The sequence below is a fragment of the Vulpes lagopus genome, chromosome 7 (assembly GCF_018345385.1).
Source record: "Vulpes lagopus strain Blue_001 chromosome 7, ASM1834538v1, whole genome shotgun sequence".
NCBI lineage: Eukaryota > Metazoa > Chordata > Mammalia > Carnivora > Canidae > Vulpes > Vulpes lagopus.
In genome coordinates this window covers 104,932,144-104,955,186 of record NC_054830.1, presented here as the reverse complement: position 1 = coordinate 104,955,186, position 23,043 = coordinate 104,932,144, and the positions used below count along the sequence as shown (strand labels likewise).

The 23,043-nt window shown below is 39.6% G+C and overlaps 1 protein-coding gene across 1 annotated transcript in view; it reads right to left on the bottom strand.

Annotated features, from left to right (window-relative positions):
• The window catches only part of GLDC (glycine decarboxylase), a 94,916-nt gene that overhangs the window by 57,423 nt on the left and 14,450 nt on the right, over window positions 1-23,043 (bottom strand). The window contains exons 3-5 of the mRNA XM_041762122.1: window positions 14,478-14,613; window positions 6,141-6,305; window positions 546-623 (exon numbers count right to left, since the gene is read on the bottom strand). Coding sequence (XP_041618056.1) covers window positions 546-623; window positions 6,141-6,305; window positions 14,478-14,613 — 379 coding nt within the window. The remainder of the gene's footprint in view (window positions 1-545; window positions 624-6,140; window positions 6,306-14,477; window positions 14,614-23,043) is intronic.

The following is a 23,043-nucleotide window of genomic DNA, read 5'->3' as shown; positions in this document are numbered from 1 at the left end:
TTTTTTTCCTCTGCTTTTCAAACTTCCCAAAACATTGCTGAAATTATTTTAATATTTTAAATTTTATTTTTACAAAAATAAAACAGGGATCCCTGGGTGGCGCAGTGGTTTAGCGCCTGCCTTTGGCCCAGGGCGCGATCCTGGAGACCCGGGATCGAATCCCACGTCGGGCTCCCGGTTCATGGAGCCTGCTTCTCCCTCTGCCTGTGTCTCTGCCTCTCTCTCTCTCTCTCTCTCTCACTGTGTGCCTATCATAAATAAATAAAATAAGAAAAAAAATTTAAAAAAATAAAAATAAAAAAAAAATAAAACAAACATGGTAATTCAATGTAAAGCAAAGGCAACTAAAGCCACTTCTGTATTCTCTCAATTCTGACACTTTACTTCCCAGCAACATCTCAGTAAGAAAGTGGGAGGGAAAGTAAAACTCAACAACCTCAATTTAAACCAGGTTCACTTCCGGGCACTTTAGAAGTAAGAAGGATAAAAAACAGATATGAGCATGATATTATCCCTGAGTTCAAAATATGAATGAAATTAATTACTTGGCTCGAGTCTGGACGACAGCTATTGTCTGTGGATGGCAACGGGGGTCAACAAAAAATCTCTTCCTCTTGTTGTGTCTGTTGAAAAGGAAATCACATTCAAACATGAACGTTAGAGAAATCAACGTATCTTCTAATAATGCAAATCAAGGATGATAGGGGAACTCTGAGCACAGCATAAAAATGTGTCATTAATTCTACTGATCAGAATTCGACTGAAATCCAATTTTCATTGTTTAAAAGAAAATCACAGGCCCAAATAGTCACTTGGGCTAGGATCAGGTGACCAAACTAGGGCTTGATACATATGTGATTATAGTTTCAACCTTCCCCAGGACTATAATCTTAACTGGTCAGTCTAGAATTTCCTGATAAGCACCAATGAGGTAATTCACCCAATAAGACCATTTTTGTCCCCAAAGGAAAGTGACCTTGCTCTAAATAAACCATAAAAAACCTAGACAAGAACAGTAAACTGTTTCACATTGGCCATAGCAATTTCTTACTAAGGCAACGGAAACAAAAGCAAAAATGAACTACTGGGACTTCATCAGGATAAAGCACTTCCCCTCAGTGAAGGAAATAATCAACAAAACTAAAACGCAACCTACTGAATGGGAGAAGATATTTGTAAATGACCTATATGATAAAGGGTTAGCATCCAAAATATATAAAGAACTTGTAAAACTCAACATACAAAAAAACAAATAACTCAGTTTAAAAATGGGCAGAAGACATGAATTGACATTTTTCCAAAGACATCCCATCCAGATGGCCAACAAACACATGAAAATATGCTCAACATCACTCATCACAGGGGAAATACAAATCAGTACTGTAATGAGATATCACCTCGCACCTGACACAATGGCTAAAATCAACACCACAGGAATCAACAGATCTTGGCAAGCATGTGGAGAAAGGGGAACCCTCTTGCACTGTTGGTGGGAATGCAAACTCTGGAAAACAGCATGGAGTTTCCACAAAAAGTTAGAAACAGAACTACCCTACAATCCAGCAACTGCACTACTAGGTATTTACCCAAAGGATACAAAAATACTTATTCAAAGGGGTACATGGACCCCTGATGTTTATAGCAGCATTATCAACAATATTTCCAAGTCATGGTAATTATGGAAACATAATAATGGAAATTATGGAAACAGCTCAAATGTCCACTGATGAAAGGATAAAGATGTGATATATATATTATATATAATCAATACTACTCAGCCATAAAAAAGAATGAAATCTTGCCATTTGCAATAACGTGTATGAAGCTAGAAAGTGTTAAAAAAGAGGCAAACCAGGAAACAGACTCCTAACTACAAGAAACCGAGGAGTCCTAGAGGAAGGTGGATGGTAAGGGGGCTAAATAGATGCAGATTAAGGAGGGCACTTGTGATGAGCACTGGGTACTGTTAAGTGATGAATCACTAAATTCTATACCTAAAACTAATATTACACTGTATGTTAACTAACTGGAATTTAAAAACTTAATTAAATCATCAAAGGTTTAAGAAAAAAAAAAAAGAAAAGCCTTTGCTTTCTGCAGCCCTTTGTCACTCCTCTTTACTTGCTAGATGGGATGTTAGGATGCTGCCCGATTCATGAGACTGAATAATGTCAATTAGATCTTCGAATTTACTCAGTTGAATTTTGCTTTTTTTTTTAATACTATGCCAACCTCATTTAGCAAAATAAATCTTAAACCGGCTTAAATTTTTAAAAAACATTCTCGCAAATCAAAGCAATAAAAACTTGATTGGACACAAGTAGAAATAAAAAACTAACTCTTGAAATAAAAATATGAGAATGTTACTGCCAAAGAAGCAGTTAGAGATTATCTAGAGATTATCCAAATGAAGATTATCATCTTCATTTGATAGAAGATGAAAAGTACTCAGAGAAGTGACATTGGCAGGACCACACAGCTACTAAAGGATCTAAATCCTGGGAGTTTCCTAAAAGTTCGTGATTTCTGGAAACAAAATTGATGGAGATTGTTAAAAAGAAAACCATAAGCACCAAATGTTTCCTAGGCCAGACCCAGTCACCAAACCAAGCCTTAATATCTAAACTAATTGCAGTTTCATGTCCTCTAGAAATGTAGTCTTACCTGTGAGTCAGGAATTTTCTGATAAGCAGAAAGGTGGAAATCTGTCACTGAGGCCTTCTCCATCCAACAGAGGATAGATGAGGTAATCTGCATAATAAGACCCCCTGCTCTTTTGCCTAAGGGAAGGTGATGTTGCCTGGAACAAATCTTTTTTTCTTTTGCTTATCACGTTCTTGCCCCACCCTCCTTCCTGTGAAAAAGCTTTCATTTTGTACAACTCTTCAGGGAGCCTTTTTACCTACTAAATGGAATGCTGCCCAATTTATGAATCACTTAATAATAAAGCCAATTAGATCTTCAAATATACTTAGTCGAATTTTGTTTTTTAACAGGATACATAACAGTTGTGTACTATGAGCACATCTGGGTAAAAAGGGGGGGGCCAGGGGAAACACATATACATTTTAATTTCCCAGAAAGATATATAATGACCAGTTAACAGCTTTCTCAGTGGAACAGGACTGAGAAACAGGTTTCACTTCATTATATTCTGTTTTCCCACTCTGAACAGGTATTTTTATAATAAACATAAACTTAATAGAAGATTAGAGTTAGTTAGAAAGGTGATTAATTATCCAAAGCACAATGTTCTTCACAGTGTGAATTTAAAAAAATTGGAAGAGCCACCTCAGCCTAAATGACCTAAGATGGAAACAAAAACATTGCTACATTTTTTCACTTGTTTTTCTGTTTTTTTATTATTATTGGAGTTCAATTTGCCAACATATAGCATAACACCCAGTGCTCATCCCACCAAGTACCCCCCTCAGTGCCCAGTCACCCTAGTCACCCCCACCCCCCACTCTTCTCCCTTTCCACCACCCCTTGTTTGTTTCCCAGAGTTAGGAGTCTCTCATGTTCTGTCTCCCTCTCTGATATTTCCCACTCAATTCTCTCCTTTCCCCTTTATTCCCTTTCACTATTTTTTATATTCCCCTAATGAATGAGACCATATGTTTGTCTTTCTCTGACTGACTTATTTCACTCAGCATAATACCCTCCAGTTCCATCCACGTCGAAGCAAATGGTGGGTATTTGTCGTTTCTAATGGCTGAGTAATATTCCATTGTATACATAGACCACATCTTCTTTATCCATCATCTTTCTTTTTTTTTTTTTTAAATTTTATTTATTTATTTATTTATTTATTTATGATAGTCACACAGAGAGAGAGAGAGAGGCAGAGACACAGGCAGAGGAAGAAGCAGGCTCCATGCAGGGAGCCCGATGTGGGATTCGATCCCGGGTCTCCAGGATCGCGCCCTGGGCCAAAGGCAGGCGCCAAACCGCTGCGCCACCCAGGGATCCCTATCCATCATCTTTCGATGGACACTGAGGCTCCTTCCACAGTTTGGCTATTGTGGACATTGCTGCTAGAAACATCGGGGCGCAGGTGTCCCGGCGTTTCATTGCATCTGTATCTTTGGGGTAAATTCCCAGCAGTGCAATTGCTGGGTTGTAGGGTAGTTCTACTTTTAACTATTTGAGGAACCTCCACAGTTTTCCAGAGTGGCTGCACCAGTTCACATTCCCACCAACAAAAACACTACTATTTTAAGGAACATTTTCCTTAAGATAAAAAATCACAAGGTTGCTTTTTAAGGGTCACACTAAATGCAGGCCCAAAGGTATGAGAACCAAGAGAGAGGAAGCAAATCAAGCAGTTGCAGAGCTCATTAACTCAAATCAGTAGAGGACAGAACTCCTGAACCTCGGAGCAGAAAGGCCTTGGCTTCTCCAAGTGTGAAGTGGGAGCTCTTAGAGAGGCAGGGGGAGATAAGGTGGACAAGGAGAGAAGATGAACATAACAGCTGGGAGAGGCATTCCTTTTGGCTGTCCAGCCAGGGTCAGGACGCAGGGCCAGGGCCCAGGCTGGGGGAGGGGAGCAGAATCACATGTGGCTGGAAATGTGGAAGCTTCTGTACCTGCCAGGAAGCTTGGGGCTCTCACTCCTGCAATGTTGTGATTTATAAGAGATACATATCCAGTCACTCAGATGACCAAAATACATTTTTTCATAGATATTGAGTCTTCATCCAGTTTTTGGCTCATAGCCCCCCAAACTTCCTACTGTGCAGAATATAAAGATATCTTTTTTATGTTAATTAGGTGACTTTTGGGAACCGTTGGTGGATGCAGGGAGCCAAGCACGGGCTGGGAGGGCTGGAACCTAGAGGACCCCAGGCAGGGGAGAAGGTTGAGATCCATTCCATAGCCAGTGGTTTAATCAGTTTGGCCTCAGCTCTGAAGCTGGTTGGAGGAAGGGGTCAGGGCAGAGCAGGGCGGGGCGGTCTTGTCAAACAACGCTGAACCTCTGGAATCTGACGCCAAGTCCAGATAGATTGCCTCAGAATTGAGTTGCATCCTTGGCAGCCCTACTGCTGTGGAAGAATTGTTTGTCAGTCGGGGGCACCTCCGTGCACACATTGGAACTGGTGCCAGAACCGACGGCATACCCCTAAGTCTCTGGAAGCCAAGAAAGAGAGTACCGCGGACGCTCAGGGCCAGAGGCACAAAACCCCAGAGACACACGTGAACATGGGCACATTTCCCAACTGGGTGACATCTGCGAGAACTCGACCAGGAAGGTGAACTCAAACATACTTACAAGCAAAGAACAAAGCAACTCAAGGAACTGGAGAACAGTTGTTAACTAGATACCTTGACCCAGCTATTCTACTAGAAATGCATCCTCAGGAAACTATCAGAACTTTTGACGAAATTGATTCTAAAGAGGTAAAACAGTAGCATCAGTAACAAAGATTGTATCGAAGTCAGTGTGTAACAATAGTGGTGAGGTTACATAAACTATGATATAAAACATTTAAATACAATATACTTCATAAAAGATGGTATTTATCTATTACAATACAGATTGCCAGTTGTTACCCAATATCCATTCTCCCCTTTACCGACAGTAACAGAACCCCAATATGTAGAGGGCAGCAATGTGCCCACCCAATAAAAACTGCATTTCCCCAAGTCCCTTGTAGGTAGGGGTGGTCAATGAAGCATAAACTTGCTGAGTTGAAGTTTCCAAAAAACTCTTTCAAAAGGACTTATTTAGCTAGCACCACCCTTTACCCTGCCCCCTTCCTTCTTCCTGGGTGCAGAGGTCATGGTTAGAACCCCAGCAGTCGGTCATCTTGTGACCATGAGGACAAAGGCCTCCCACTGAAGATGGCACAGAGGGAAGAGAGTTTGACACTATCTCAGTTCCTGTAACATCCATGAACTTAACACTATGGAAGAGGCAACCCAAATGTTTTTCTTGTGTAATGTTACACGGTAAACATGGTGGCTTTAAAAAGTGGTCACTTTGTTTTCTCAGCTAACTGGTATAACACTACTGTGTGCGTGAGAATATGTGTGTGTGTGTGTGTGTGTGTGTGTGTGTGAGCGTTTGTGAAAGAGATGAGTCACTGGGCACTAACAGGACACACTAGAGAATGTCCTTCACCCTGGGGGCCTCTCACCTGTGGCACAGCTGCATTGCCTCTGCAGCTGCTGTGGCCTCATCCAGCAGGGATGCATTGGCCATGTCCATGCCTGTGATGTCGCACACCATGGTCTGGTAGTTGAGTAAACTCTCCAGTCTCCCCTGAGATACTTCTGGCTGGTATGGAGTATACTGGGTGATCCTGTGAGAGACAGAAAAGGCCATGTCCAAACTAACTCCACTATTCAAAAAGGTTCACAAAATGTCTTCATTTCGGAATTCGATACCTGAAAACTGAGTTTGCCTTTTTTGAGAACTGGGAACAAGTAAGCTTCTCTTGAGAGTTGTGTTTCAGTAAGGAAGCTCAGAGTTAAACCATTGTAACAATATTATCTTTTGTTTGGGCACATTCAGTACTTATATTTCTATCTCTTTAAGTTACTTTATAATCTTACACTTCTATTTTAATAACCTTATTATATCTATGTATTTTATTGTAAGCTGGTTCTTAAAATCCACTTGAGCTTACCTACGGTAATTTAAACAAAAATTTTACTTCCTGTTATCTTTCATCTAGCTAAACGCCTAGCCCAATCACAATTCACAATAGGAAAGCAACTAAGAACCTACTATCTAATACTCAAAACTTTTGTTTAATGGGGATCTTTGTTTTATACTAACCAGGAGAAATTCTACATGCTCCTAGGAAATAAACAGTGGTCTATTAAGAATCCTCACTAACCAGTTACTAAGAGTCTGAAAAGTTAAATCCATAGCGATCAAAATTCAAGGATTCAAATGGTTAGAAGGCAGCATAGACATGAGTTTTAATCTTATATCCTCTAGTTATTAGCCAAAAATATTTTTTCAGGTATTTGAGTTAACCCACTTAGTGCCTTCATCCGTTTTTTCATTCCTTCATTAACTTGTCCTACAAATATTACTACATGCCTACTAAGTGCCAAGAACTAGGATAGGTTCTGCTTGATGACACATCATTAGCAAATGAATAACAGTTCCTTATCTCAAGAATATATTGTACTATGGGGAAGAGACAATAAATAAAATCATTTCAGAGTGATACTTTAAAGAAAAGGAAGGTGATACAATAGAGGGTAACTGAGGACTTGTGACACAGCTTTTATCTTTACACCAAGAATCCATTCTGTATCTACCATCAAAGTGTTTCCGATTAGGTCATGCTCCCCCTTGTGATTGATATTGTTTTCTATCTATTGTTTTTGTTCTTCTAAGCCAGAAAAGTATTAGATGTCGGCTTTTTGTGTCTCTCCCCCCGGCCCCCATTTTTTCAAGCCCTATCCCTTTCTCTCTTGCTCAAGTAATCATATGCAGGCTATTTCCATCCTTTATTTCTTTTTTTGAAAGGTTTGAAATCAATACTTCATATGTTGGAGGGGGAATGGGTGGGGGAACATGCCTTACTAAGCAGTACAATCTTTGAAATAATTTTCCCAAAACTTGTATATGTATAATCGTGTGTGTGTGTGTGTGTGTGTGTGTACAGCAGACACTTTTTGCTTCAGTTAACTCCTTGAACAGCTTGACTTAGCAACTGTAAATCAATTTGCCAAATTCTAAGTGGGTGATGAACTGGAATGAATGAGGCACACAATACATGTTAAAGACAAAGTAGAAAAGGAATCCAAATAGAAATGGGGTCACACAAAAGGCATAGACAAGGAGCAAATGTCACCTCACATTAGATAGATAAGACTTTCACATACAGCATAGCTTGACACCAGAAAGACATGCTTAGATTGCCTGGTTAACATGAAACTTTGATTTTACTCAGTCGTTATTTTACACATAGACACACAAACTTGCACATGCACACAAGCATATGCTTATTAGCTAGCCCATCCAATGAATGGGGAAGATTCAGCATACTCTTAGACATAGAATATACAATAGGAATAGAAAGAGCAGTGCTCCAAAGAATTCATCACAACACTGAATATTGAAAAATGAGTAACAAAAAAAGAGCAACAAAACCAAGTGTCCACTGAAAAGAGAATGATTAAATAGAAGTTATGCATGCATAATACTGCATTTATTGAAAATGATGTATAAAAGAATAATTCCTGCCATGGAGATGCTCTGGATATATATTTTTTAAAAATATAGTGTGAAATACCATGATCCCATTTTTGTAAATTTGTAAAAACAAATGAACCAAAGTGTAAATAGTTTTTCTCTGGGTGGTACAATTAACAGTAATTTTACTTTCTATTTTTATTGTATTCTTAAAAGACCTCAGCTACCATTTATTAACCATTTTCTGTGTCAGGAACTTATTTTTAGCCATTTTTGCTGATTATCTTACACTAGTTTATTGTAAAAAGTTGGAAAACACATAACTGTCGAGAAAATAAAATCACCTATTTTTCCTAAACTCCAAGATAACAATTATGATTTACATGTATTTCTTTTTTTTATATATAAAGATTATATTTATTTATTTGACAGACCAAGAAAACACAAGCAGGAGAAGCGGAGGGAGCTGTGCAGGGAGCATGACATGGGGCTGGATCCCAGGACCCTGAGATCATGACCTGAGCCCAAAGCAGATGCTTAACTGATGAGCCACCCAGGCGCCCCCATGCATTTCTTTCCAATTTTTTTTCTTTTTCTATTTTATGACAGGCACACTCAAGTATGCTACCCATCTTTCTGTTGTGCTGTCTGTCCCTTGTTGATTTGTGACTTTATAATTCTTTTTTTCCTCCAGCTTTACTGAGATAATCAACAAAACTGTATATATTTAAAGTGTACAGGGGCACCTGGGTGGCTTACTCAGTAGAGCATCTTGACTCTTGTCTCAGGGTGGTGAGTTCAAGCCCCACTTTGGGTATGGAGCCTACTTAAAAAATTAAAAAAGTGTACAATATAATGATTTGTGTACATATTTTGTTAGATGATTACCACAAATGAGCTAATTAACTTACTCTTTTCTACATCACAGTCATATTCATATTTAAAATAATCTTATACTCGATGTAAAGTTTTTTGCCTGATTTTGTTAACATTATGCCATGGACAATTTCTAGTAACTTTAATATTGTTCAACACAATTTTTTTTTTAAGATTTTATTTATTGAGAGAGAGAGAGAGAGGGAGAGGCAGAGGCAGAGACACAGGCAGAGGGAGAAGCAGGCTCCATGCAGGGAACCTGACGGACTCAATCCCAGGTGTCCAGGATCACACCCTGGGCTGCAGGCGGCGCTAAACTGCTACGCCATCCGGGCTGCCCAACAACACAATTTTAATTATTATGTGGTATTAAATCATTTTACTTACTATTCTTCCTTCACCTAGATCCCCAAACAAACTAGTTTCTCTTCCTGAATATTCTTATTCCTTCTCAAAAGGTATTCTGCCAATTTACAAGGTAGAAACTGAGGTTTTTTGAGCCCAAATAATGATCAATTACTTAGTCTTCCTTCCAATGTCCCATTTCCACTGCTTTTTCTTTTTTTTTTTTTTTTTTGATTTTATTTATTCATGAGAGAGAGACAGAGGGAGACAGAGAGACAGACAGAGACACAGGCAGAGGGAGAAGCAGGGTCCATGCAGGGAGCCCAACATGGGACTTGATCCTGGGACTCCAGGATCACACCCTGGGCCAAAGGCAGGCGCCAAAACACTGAGCCACCCGAGTGTCCTGTCCACTGCTTTTTCTTTGTTGCCTTACTGCCCTAGTTAGTGCTGTGCTTAAAATAGGAACATACTGAATATCTATGGTGCAGATGTGTTTAGTATTTGACTTCCCTGCTTAATGGAGATGGCACCCTATTACCTGCAGGAAAAAACCCCCTAACCTCCCAAGCACAGTCCTCCATACCTGAGACCACACTGTTCCTTTGACAACAAATTTGAGATTTAATATTCTCTTCCCTTGCTCAGCCTTTCTCACCTTGCTCAACACTTTCATAAGCCCAAACTTAGACTGATCCTAATTAGCCCTACTAAGGATAGATTTTTATAACTGTTTTCTTGCAAAAATAAATATATGATCCCACTTCTTTTACCTGTGAACTTGTTTTATAATCTATACATTTTCTACACAACTAAAACAATAGATATTAAAGGTCTTAACAAACATCTATTAAAAACCTCAGGCCGGTGAGTCTGAGGCCCAAGGACACTAATAAACCCTCATTTCAGAAGAAAAATGTTAACACAGGGCCTGCTGTCATACATGCATTTAGTTGCCTCAATTAGGCAACATGTGGTGATTAAGAAAATGCGTCTGTGATCTACATTTTCTATATTACTTATTTAAGTTAAAGATTTTATTTTTAAATATTCTCTACACCCAATATGGGACTCAAATTCACAACATCAAGATCAAGAATCACATGCCCACTGAGCCAGCCAGGCACCCCTACATTTTCTATATTTCAACTGACTAACTGAATTCATTTCTGTTTCTAAATGTATTTTAATATATATTTTAAAGCATCTACACATCCAAAAAGGTATTTTGTCTGGCTCAAACATGATGCTTGACATATTCAACATGTCATTAACATTTATTCCAAAATAATCACTATTTTCTATGACTTTGGGCTGATTTTGTGGGTTTGAGAGAGAAAGAGGTAGTGCAGTAGGATGAACATTCACGAGATTCTCTCATTTTAATCCCAGTGCCAAAGTTACACAAAACAGAAATAGCCACAAAGAAAATATAAGACTTTTTATATTAGTGACTAATGTTATTTAGCAGTCAAATATTTGTAACAGTGGACCCCACAAAATAAAATTCTGGATCTGATGTAAATTTTCTTGTAAGAGCCCCAATGTTTGTATTCTTTTGAAGCTATGTTGTCTTATTTATTTTCACCTCACGTCACCGGAATTTGTTGGTTCCGTCTCTATGGAAACCATTCAGAAGGGTGATACTGTGAAATCTCACCCTCATGTGCACAGCCCTCCCTATCAGAGCTGGTGAGGTACAATAGTACCCTCTGGTTCAAATCAGCTTTCAGGGAATGGAAAGGAACAATATTTAAAATGCGCACAAAAGCCAGAACCAAAAAGCAAAAACATTGTTTCCCTCCCAAAATACTGGCAGCTCCTAAAGTAAATTAACACATCCACTCACAGCCAGGAAGCAATATGGTGAATATTCTCTATGGCCACCAAGAGTGAAGACTGATGGCCAGTATTCAGACAGCTGAAATGCTGCAGCTCATTCATGTACTTTTGAGGCTTATTTTGTAAGGAGACAGGCTTTTGAAATCAAACTTGGAGCTCAACCATTCAAACTTGTATCAATAACACAGTGGAAAAGAAGCCTCAGCAATGCAAATACATTTGAACATATACCAAAGGAAAAAAAAATAAAACAAAAGCTAGTTCTTCGATGGTTCTTTCCTGTTCTCTTACTAATGAAGAAATGGAATATATTGAAACTAAAAGCTCTGGCCAGGAATGGCAAGGCAGGCGTGGTTAGGCCAATAGATCTGAATTCTGTAATGATGGGACATGAGCAATGTCATCTAGGACAAAGCACTCTGGTTAACCAGGACTACTTTGCATTTATTCAAAAGCAGAAAAAGATGCAAAGGTGCTGTGCTTCCCATCCATCCAGGTTAACCTCTGCCCTAGCCTCAGAACTACAGGTCTGGACTTGACGGCCAAACTACAGGCTGTATTGACAGCCAAACACAACTTCCACTCCTCAGAGACTCAAAAACACAGAATACCAATTATGCTTTATCGGTGGTGTGAGAGTAAGTGAATATAAGCTCACATGTTATTAGTTGCCACAGCGGTTTATTCCTGGTACTAAGAATACTTTGTGCAAAGATTAAGTGAGGTATCGGGTTTACTTTTAAAAATGCCAAAATTGTCAAAAAGTTTGTATTCTTAGTTGAGTCTGCATATTAGGGTGTGTATATGTGTGTATGCATGTATATTAGAGGTGGCTAGATGTTTTAAGGAGAGAATGAGCAAGCAGGGAGAGGGTGGGGTGAGCAGGAGCTCAGTGGACTCAGGGAAATGAAACATTACACAAATCAGGAAGGAGTATGAAACTCATCTGCATTTGCTAACTAGTGCTCATAACTAGTACTCATAGAAGTAAGGCTCCTACCGTCCTACAGAGGCTGAGAGGGCCCTATCTTCAGGTGTTAATTAGAACAAAATAGTAAATAGTTTGGGCAGCTTTAGAGTTCTTCCAAGTACTTTACATATTTCTGTTTTTAAGGTAAAAAAATGGACTAATAGATGTCTCAATAGCCTGTCTTAGGATGGCAACTGGAGAGCTTCTTATAAAGCAATTATATGAAAATAAGAATTCTCATCACTGAGAATTCAAATTAAATCTAACAAAATTTATTAAATAAAATATTTTACAAAAGATGCAAACTGGCATCTCTTTAAGATTTATTACTGTAGATGATGTACTTGGGCATCTCAAAAGCTTGTGGGGGGCAATTTATGACTTCCCATAGATAAGCCTACCTCCCCTTTACTAAAGTTGATTTTTTTATATATGCTAACCTGAAAGGATCTTAAATCTTGCTATAACTACCTTTGAATTACAGAGGCAATTGCTTATTCTGTCCTCACATAATATTGGTTGTACTAGAAATCAAAGTTACTTCTTTTTTTTAAAAGTTACTTCTTATATCAAGTGGTATGCATTAAGACTTGTTTTTATTTTATTTTATTATTATTATTTTTAAAGATTTTATATACTTATTCGTGAGACACAGAGAGAGAGAGGCAGAGACACAGGCAGAGGGAGAAGTAGACTCTATGCAGAGAGCCCGATGTGGGACTCGATCCTGGGTTTCCAGGATCACACCCTGGGCTGAAGGCAGGCACTTAACCTCTAAGCCACCCAAGCATCCCAAATAAATAAAATCTTAGATAAATAAATTAACTGACACTGTGTATATTAACATAAAACAATGTTAATTTACTCAATTTTTCAGCTTATACTGCCTGGCATATCTGTGTAAGCACTCAATTTCTGTGTACTGTTACAGTTTCAGGTAATTTATATTTGATATTTTGTAAAACTCAAAGACACCTATACTGTACTTACAGACCAAATAAATTGCATCTGCATATTTGTTATCCATTCCTGCATAGCTAAAAGAAAAAAAAAGTTGTTTCTTACACCAACTAACTGAAAAAAGAAGTCATCTAGGAATTATCATTGCCTCCCCATTCCATTTCTATGCTAGAAATAAGTGTACACATTCCTTTTGAGACTAAGTCATCAACTGAAATAAAGTTTCATTTTAAAGATGTTGGTGTATATAATGTCACTGATCCAAAAACAAGAAAAAAGAAAGGTCCAGGAGTCCCCATCTTTCATCCTCTATAACCAGACAATATTTCCCAGTGGGCAAAAGGAGCAGATGGCCTGGTCTGCTCTCAGGCACCTTTGGAGCTATGACCTCTCCCTGTCAAAAATATCCAGTGTCTTTTCTTGTTTAGTATTAAGAGGTGAACCTCTGTTTTATTCTATCATACAGCCAGCTGCAATGGAAAATAGCAAAACAGCATGAAGTGCACTTGGGGGTTTCCCTTAAGTACTAGAGAAACACTTTCAAGGTTGTGCAAATGGTAGCAGCCAGAGTGGGCAGAGATGAGAACACACACACCTAGAAGACTAGGAATGAGTTTCCTGATTGGTGAGGTGAGAACAGAAGAAGCAACTGAGTATGTGCAGCTTAGCCCCTTCTTTTACCGTTTCTAGAAGAGACTGTTCACAGAATACGTATATTTTCTTTCTACAAAGTGCTAAGTAATAAAGCTGATGTTTTAATCTCCATTTACCCGATCCTACATCTGCTTTTTCAGTTGGTCATGTACCCAGAATATGGGGTAGGGGGTGGAGAGAACCAGGTAAAGGATACTCCTAAAATCCTGAGAAGACAGTGGACCAAGATTATGACTCACGACTCACTGACCAAGCTCAGACATAGTCAAGAGAAAGAGAGAAGAAAGAAAGAAAAGAAAAGAAAGAGCCTTAAAACTCCAGGGTCTCCAAAGAATAAAGCCTTGAATATGCCCACCTACAAGTTAACATTTTGCTCAATATGCTTACAAAGACAGAATAAAGGACGAGATTACCAGTATCCACATTTTAGAGCTCTAAAATTGTTTATGGAAATTTAAGTGGGAAGAAATTTTACATTTCCTCTACATCTGAATAAGGAAATTTCCCAAGCCAGAGAAAGCCAGGTAGGTTCCTGGAGGTTAGAGACAACACAGGAGTATACCTGTCAATATAGAAGTTCTGACACTCCAAGGGGGAAGAGGGTGTAGGAAAATGGGAGAATCATGCAAATCAAAACAAAGTACTCCTGCTTTCAATTGAGTAATACATTACCATCCTGCATTCTCCAGTAAGTTCCTCAAGATCGTCTGCGGCACAAAGCAGTTATAATAGCCCATGCCCATATATGATCTCCAGATCTGGTTTTTGCTGGAAATGGCATGTAGTGTTGTAAGGATTTCATTTTCACCTGATAAGAAAGAGAAATATTACAGACAGAAAACAATCTTAAAAGAGAGCTCTAATTAGAGTTTAAGATCACTGTTTTGTTTGAATATATTTGAAAACAGCTATATGGAAAATATAATGAATCCCCCAGCAACTCTCAAAAATCCCAAAACAGCATTCAATTACCCCTCAAGTTTGGTTCCTCAATTTTTTTTTGGCTCTTCTTTTTTTGGCTTTGTTACAAATGCCCAATTTTAATACTTGCCTCATTCTGAGTTTCTTCTGTTCCCTTTACATTTCAGTGGTATTTACGAATAAAAATTCTGCTTCTCTTGGCTGAGCATCTGACTCTTGATTTCAGCTCAGGTGTTGATCTCATTGTTGTACGATTGAGCCCTATGTAGGACTCTGCACTCAGCGGAGTTTGCTCATCCCTCTCACTCTGCTCCTCCTCTTGCACTCTCTCTCTCTCTCTCGAATAAATAAGTAAAATCTTAAAAAAAAAATTCTGCCTCCTTTCTATTGTTTTCCCTTCTAAATTGCCTTATACCAATATTGGTGTAAGTCTTAAACACATGACCTATATTTTCCTCTAAATCTCTTCTAATTGATGCTTCTTCCTTTGTGTCACTGAAAGGGCTACTTATAAAAAGCCATTCACTCAACTGTGTAAAGTATCAGTTGTTATAAATGATGCAGTGTTAACCAGCATTCCCATTAGGACACTCTGATAATTAAGAAGGAATCATAAAAGTTCTTAGACACAGATGAGACCTACTTTGGGGTCATTCATATAATAACAACCAAATCTGATATTTGAGCATTACTCTTTGCCCAGAATTGTACCAAATGCTTTTCATGCAGCTTAGGAATGAGACATGAACAGGATCACTTGCTTAAGGCTACATAGCTTTAAATTGAATGGTTACAACCTAGTCTGTCTAACTCCAGATTCTATACTTCCCCCACTGGGCCAGGTACAGACCTGCTACAGGTATAGCACATATGCTGAAAGATAGTTTCTGATATAAATGACTATGCATGGTTCATTCTCTATGCCTCGGCATATAGATATATCATGCTGCTAAAAATTTAACAGCTTGAACAAATGTCTGGATCCTTTAAGATCTTCTCAGGGACGTGGTCACTTAAATGTTAGAATTGTCTGATTTTTTTGCTATTATATCAGAGAAAAATCTATATACAGCAGTCTCTAAAATGGCAAACTGGCTAAGAGGATGCTTCACTTTGTTTTAACCCTACTGCATTCTATGTGAGTATTACTCTCATTAACTCTTCTTTATCCTCAGTGTAAACACTTATCCTCTGTCCCACCCTCCCACTCTGCGTACTTTCACAAGAAATAAATTCACAAGAGATGGGTCATTTTGCCAGACCAGGTTAAGGAAAGAGAAGATAGTTTTGTTCGTATCAGAAGCATGAGTAAATATAATCCACCTGCCTTATGATGATCTTACCTTCTTCCGTTGAAAGTTTAGGAAATATAAGTGGAAGCTCAATAAACCAATATCTGAGATATGCAAGTACACTATCCTTAGAAGCAATAATGCAAGAAATCCAATCTCTTCCCAAAGTCTTCTCAGGATAGGGTGATTGAGAAGCCCACTGGGAGTTGGGATTGACTTGCAGTACCAGGCAGGCACATGATCAGCAAGGCCAGCTTCACTTAAGATCGGGTGCAAAAGAGACAGACCCCTGTTCCACAGCATGTCATGAGGACTAAAGGTCTAGCTCCCAAATGAGAATGGTCTGTGAAGGGCTTATCTGTCAAATTAAGAGTTCAAGCTTTAGAAATAATAGAGCACTGAATAATACGATCTTTTCTACATTGTAGAAAGGTAATTCTATTGATACTGTCACTAGGTCAGAAGGGAGATCCTGGAAACAGGGAGGTATGGTAAGAAGCTAGTATATTAGTCCAGGAGGAGACAGACAAAGGAGTGTTGTGAATTGAATTGTGTCCTCTAAAAAAAAATATGTTGAAGTCCTAACCCCCAGGACCTGTGAATGTGATCTTATTTGGAAATAGGGTTTAAATGATCAGATCAGGTTAGGATGAACTCATGCTATACTAGGGCAAGTCCTAATTCAGTGGTGTCCTTATAAAATAAGGGAAATTTGGACATAAAACAACATATATGAGAATACCATTTATGACAGAAATAGGACAAACAAGCCTTGATTCTCAAGCTTGACCTTTTCTTATTTACCTTCTTTTGGGAACAAAGTGAGTTAAATGAGCAGTCCTCTGTACACCAAGCTAATGGATACTCCTGAGTCATCAGGAGTAAGGTAGGTTCTTGGCCATGTTTCTGAAATGCTTCCCATTTCCTCCTGAGCAAATCCCACAGCTCTGCACATTCCTTACACTCTTCCAACCTGACAAAAACAGCTTCCTCCTGTAAAGAGGCCCAATTCCAGTAACTGTCTTCTTTACCATGAATGGCCCTGAAACTAACCAGGGCAGAAATGAGACAGAAAAAGAAAGGGAGTGCCCATGAAGAAACACTTGGAGACAATGTGTCATTCTCCAAATGCTTGTCTACAGCCTCACAGGGCAGCCAGTCAGACACTGTGCATTATTGTGCACCCGCAGCCACAGAAGTCCTCAAGCAGTTCCTTCAGGAATTCTATCAAGCAATAAGTTCTTTTCTTACAGAGTAAATGCCTGCTTCTGACCTTGTTTATTCCTCCGCCTCTGAGCATTGCATAATGAATGCCCTGGTTCTAATGTACCAAAAACAGAGTTCAGGGGCCTCAGCACCACTACCTAAGAATTCACAGGTGGATCTCACGCTGTTCCTCTTCGCAGAATTCAGAATGAACACTTTCTCCCTACCTAATTCCACATAAGAGACTTTCCGTTAGCAACGCCCTTGTCACCAGCACCTAAAATCAGGGCTTTGTACCAACCACTACACCAAATAAATACTTGTAACAGGAATAAGCCAATTTAGCTATTAAATAGTCAATGCAACCTAGGCCAGGGTTTTTTTTTTTTTTTTTTTTTTTAGGCCAGGGTTTTTTGTTTTTTTTTTTAGGCCAGGGTTTAATTTTTTTTTTTATTAAGATTTTATTTGTTTATTCATGAGAGACACGGAGAGAGAGAGGCAGAGACACAGGCAGAGAGAGAAGCAGGCTCCATGCAGGGAGCCCGACGTGGGACTCAATCCCAGAACCCTGGGATCACACCCTGAGCCAAAGACAGATACTCAACCACTGAACCACCCAGGCATCCATGGGTTTTAATTTTCTGTGTATGTGAATTTTGAAGAACTGGAAAAATGTCATTAGAATAGATAGGCTGTATGGGTCAATATTCCTGCTATACTAAACACATACGTATGCATACCTGTTCCCCACCTTTAAACTATTATTTCTCGGCAGCCCCGGTGGCTCAGCGGTTTAGTGCTGCCTGCAGCCCAGGGTGTGATCCTGGAGACCCGGGATCGAGTCCCACGTGGGGCTCCCTGCATGGAGCCTGCTTCTCCCTCTGCCTGTGTCTCTGCTTCTCTCTCTCCTCTCTGTGTATTCTCATGAATAAATAAAATCTTTTAAAAAAATAAACTATTATTCCTAACACACAACCCCATGATTACCTTTTGTGTTGATTATGTGAAAAATTTAACCATGCTTTGTTTTTATTTTTTGGTAACATACCTAAAATATTAGGTCTAAGTCTCCACAGAAAATATATGATTCTGCCATTTATATATATATTTTTAAAGGTTTTATTTATTCATGATAGAGAGAGAGAGAGAGAGAGGCAGAGACACAGGCAGAGGGAGAAGCAGGCTCCATGCAAGGGGCCTGATGCAGGACTCAATCCCAGGACTCCAGGATCGTGCCCTGGGCCAAAGGCAGGCACCAAACCGCTGAGCCATCCAGGGATCCCCTCTGCCATTTATATTTTTAAAAAAGAATAGGGGCTCCTGGGTGGCTCAGCGAGTTAATGTCTGCCTTTGGTGCAGGTCATGATCCCACAGACCTGGGATTGTCCTGGGATTGAGCCCCGCGTTGGGCTTGCTTCTGTATTGGGGAGCCTGCTTCTCCCTTCAATTAAATTAAAATGTTATATGCAGAGCAAAATCCTCCTTGTGAAATATATGAGTGCAGGCACCCATCAGTGCCCACGGTGTCCAAAGGTCCACCGAGCATTTTCTGGAAGTCCAGGAGCACCCAGCGCAGAAGAGCCACTCAACTAATGTCAGAGCCTCCCTCCCACTTCCTGCCCTTCGTGTACTTGGCAATATTCTCATAAATATCTCCAAGGAAATCATCAGGACTGAAAACCAACACAATCATATTTGAATTCGTCCAGAAAGCTCTTTTTCTGCCAGAGGCTGAAGGGGAAAGCCGGGGCCAGAATGTTTAGGACAGAGACTGCCTTAGCATATTTTTCTTGCCAACCTGCAGCTCCTTGACTTCAAAGCTGCTCCGAAAACCATGGGGTGGGGCTAAGGATCTCAATCAAGATAAACAGGCCATGAATGATAGAGCATTTGTCAGGAAATTTTCTGATTTTTCTGAGTGGAACCTGGAATTTGCATACAAATTCCATCCTTATGTGTAGCCTTTCTGTAGTATCACACCTAATCATTTGCAGCACCCCTCTCCCCGCCCTGTAACAGCCAGACTTAAACCCACTTACCCAGCCCATAGGCCCTATTCCCTCTTATTTGTCAAATTTCCTCCCCCAACAAAGGACAGTTTCACAACCTGTAACCTTGTTACAAATCACAAGTCTGCAATCATAGAATTTCTTCATTCCAGAAGGGTCAACCAATCTGTAAGCTCTGTGTAGTGTAGAATAGTGACATGAAAACTCTTTGAATAGGAATCTCTTCGAGACTAGTAGAGGGGCTCCCATCCTATGTGACAAGACATGGTTGGGACTGGACCATGCAGGCCTGCCCTGGGGCTCTGATCAATCTGGCCCGAATCCTGCCAGGGTCTTCCCCATCCTCTTGCTCGGTCTCACATTTAGTTCAACTGCATCCCTAAAAGTATGGGCTTCAGAGAAACATTTATTTTTTTTTTAATTTTTATTTATTTATTTATTTATTTATTTATTTATTTATTTTTATTTATGAAGTCACACACACAGAGAGAGAGAGAGGCAGAGACACAGGCAGAGGGAGAAGCAGGCTCCATGCACCGGGAGCCCGACGTGCGATTCGATCCCGGGTCTCCAGGATCGCACCCTGGGCCAAAGGCAGGCGCCAAACCGCTGCGCCACCCAGGGATCCCCAGAGAAACATTTATAAATGAAAACTCAGCTATTACACAAGTTCTGTGAAATAACAGATGCATTAATTAATGCAGTAATTTCAGAATTTTAGAAATTTTATTTCTTCATTGTTTAATCAGTATATTAATGATCTAGGCATTTATAATCCTTACTAAAACTGCATTTTTGTAAAAACTTTTTTTTTTTTTTTTGGTAAAAATACTACATTCTCAGTACTTGGATGCTCACAATAGCTGTTCTGGAACTTACCTACTTTTCTCTACTGTGTCGTCTCACACCTCCTGTCTCTTACTCAGATCAGACAGGCAACCTCTCAACTCTTCTTGCTTCAGAGTGTCCTTATATCCTCAAGTGGACTTTATTCCCTCTTAAGCCTAAGAAAGGTTCAGGATATGCTAGTAGAGTCCGTAACACCCTGCCTGAAAACTTATCCTCTAGCCTCTACACTTCACTTCAGACAGCTCTGCCTCTTTTTACATGCTCTCTTTCCCAACATCCTGACTTCTGCTTTCCTCCCCATATTCCATCCTTAGGACATCTCACTCCTATAAATTCATTCAGAAGACTTACTAAATCTGGCACTCTCTCATTTCTCTTGAGCTCTAGACTCATTATTTGCCCCTATTGCTTCAACATTTCCAAATGCATCTTCCATGAACACCTCAAACAATTCTACTCAAACACTCACAATTTCTCCTTCCAGGACCCTCTGCTCCTTCCTGTTCACTCTGCTAATGATATTACCATTACCTTGAGACACTCAGCCTAGAAACTGACAGCTAACTTGCTGCCCCTCTGGATGAATCAGCATTTTTTACTAAAACCATAATCTCCAGAGGCTGCTCCCAGCCAATTACTATGAACAGCAAGAGGACTAATATGCAGACCCATCCTTGCAAGATGTGGGACCCTTCCTGGCTAACTTTGGCTCAAAGACTCCCATTTGAACTGACCAAAACTTTAGATTTGTGCTCACAGTCTAAGATTTTCCTAGCCATTCCTCTCCTCTTTCTCCCTTTCCACCAGGGTAAGACCTCCATTGTAATCTAAAGACTCCCCATGCCTTCTCCTGTTCCCACTCTCAGTAAGTTTCTTGCCTATCTATATCATCCTGATATACTTGCCTCTTGCTATATCATCCTGAGTTCTTCCGGGTGGACCTGAACTAATAATGAACATTTAACATCTCACCTCTAAACTCTCCAATAATCTCCAGCTGGTCTCCTTGCCTCTGATCACGGAGGCACTCTGCAAAGGACAATCATGTCATTTCCCTCTGTAATAACTGTTAGTTTCGGGATGCCTGGGGGGCTCATTGGTTGAGTATCTGCCTTAGGCTCAGGGCATGACCCTGGAGTTCTGGGATCAAGTCCCACATCGAGCTCCCTGCATATAGAGCCTGCTCTGTGTGTCTCTCATGAATAAATAAAATCTTTTTTTAAAAAAACTGTTAGTGTCTTCTCACTACAGAGAAAAACAAACCCCTTATGGCCCTGAGCCCTCCATATCTTGTTTGATGTGCCTTTCTGCAGACTGATGTTCTACACACATGGTCATATCACTGAAATAACCATGTATTTCTACACTTCCATGCCTCTTCTCATGCCTCAACCTCAGCCAAAGCATTCATTCTACTTACAGGCCTTATTGCTATTCAATATCTATTTCCCTATTAGTTATAACCTATAGTCAAGAATCATCTTTATCTTCCTTTATTCTTGACTCTTACTTCAGTGCCTGAAACAGTATCTTATCTCCAATAGAAGCTTCTCAGTAAATGAAAAAGGGAAGCAGATGGAGGAAGCTGTAGAAATAGATTTGATGATAGTACCTTTTAACTCATTGCTAACAAATGTGAGTAGGCTGGCACATTTACTGTGTAGGGCAAATGGTTCTGTGTGCCTTTGTACTCCTTAGAAGTAACACTATATGTATGATACAATGATTGATTTCATTGATAGCACTGAATATTTTTAAAAGCTAGATAAAATTCATTATAATTTAAGATAAGGGATCCCTGGGTGGCATAGCGGTTTGGCGCCTGCCTTTGGCCCAGGGTGCAATCCTGGAGACCCCACATTGGGCTCCCGGTGCATGGAGCCTGCTTCTCCCTCTGCCTATGTCTCTGCCTCTCTGTCTGTGTGACTATCATAAATAAATAAAAATTTTAAAAAAAACCTGTTGTTTAAAAAAATGTAAGAGGGATCCCTGGGTGGCCCAGCGGTTTGGCGCCTGCCTTTGGCCCAGGGCGCGATCCTGGAGACCTGGGATCGAATCCCATGTCGGGCTCCCAGTGCATGGAGCCTGCTTCTCCCTCTGCCTTTATCTCTGCCTTGTCTCTGCCTCTCTCTATATATATGACTATCATAAATAAATAATTTAAAAAAATTAAAAAAAATTAAAAAATGATAAGAAGTATGTGCAAATTGGATGAATGTGGTAATTTTAAAAATGTCTGCAGTGGAAAAAAGTGCAAGATGTTTTTAGGGCAGTGAAACTATTTCTATGATACTCTAGAGATGGATACATGTATCCATGTATACATTTCTCCAAATCCACAGAATGAACCTTAATGTAAACTGTGAACATTGGGTGTTGATGCAACAAGGGACATTCAGCAGTTGTCACAAATGTATCACTCGGGGGGGGGGGGGTAGATTTATTGATAATGGGGGAAGCTTTTTGGGGGAAGGAGATACGTGGGAATTCTCTAGCTTATATTTAAATTTTGTGAACCTAAAACTGGTTTAAAAAAGTAAGTCTAGTAAAAAAATACATCTGCAAATTTGTTTACAATCCTCCTTTCAAAAGTTGGAAACTCAGCATAATATCCTCTAGCTCCATCCACATGGTTATAAATGGTATGATCTCACTTCACCCTTCTCTCATGCCTCTCTGTAACACTACCATGTATGCATGTGTGTATACATACATATCACAACTTCCTTATTCATTTTTCTATCCATGAACAAAGGTTGCTTCCATATCTTAGCTATTAAAAATAATACTACAATAAACAGGGGCGCATACATCTTTTTGAAATTAGTGTTTTCATTTTCTTTGGTTAAATATCCAGTAGTTCAATTATTGGATCATACGCTATTTCTTTAATTTTTTTTTGGAAACTCCATTCTGCTTTCCACAGAAGCTGTACCAATTTGCATTCCCAACAACACTACT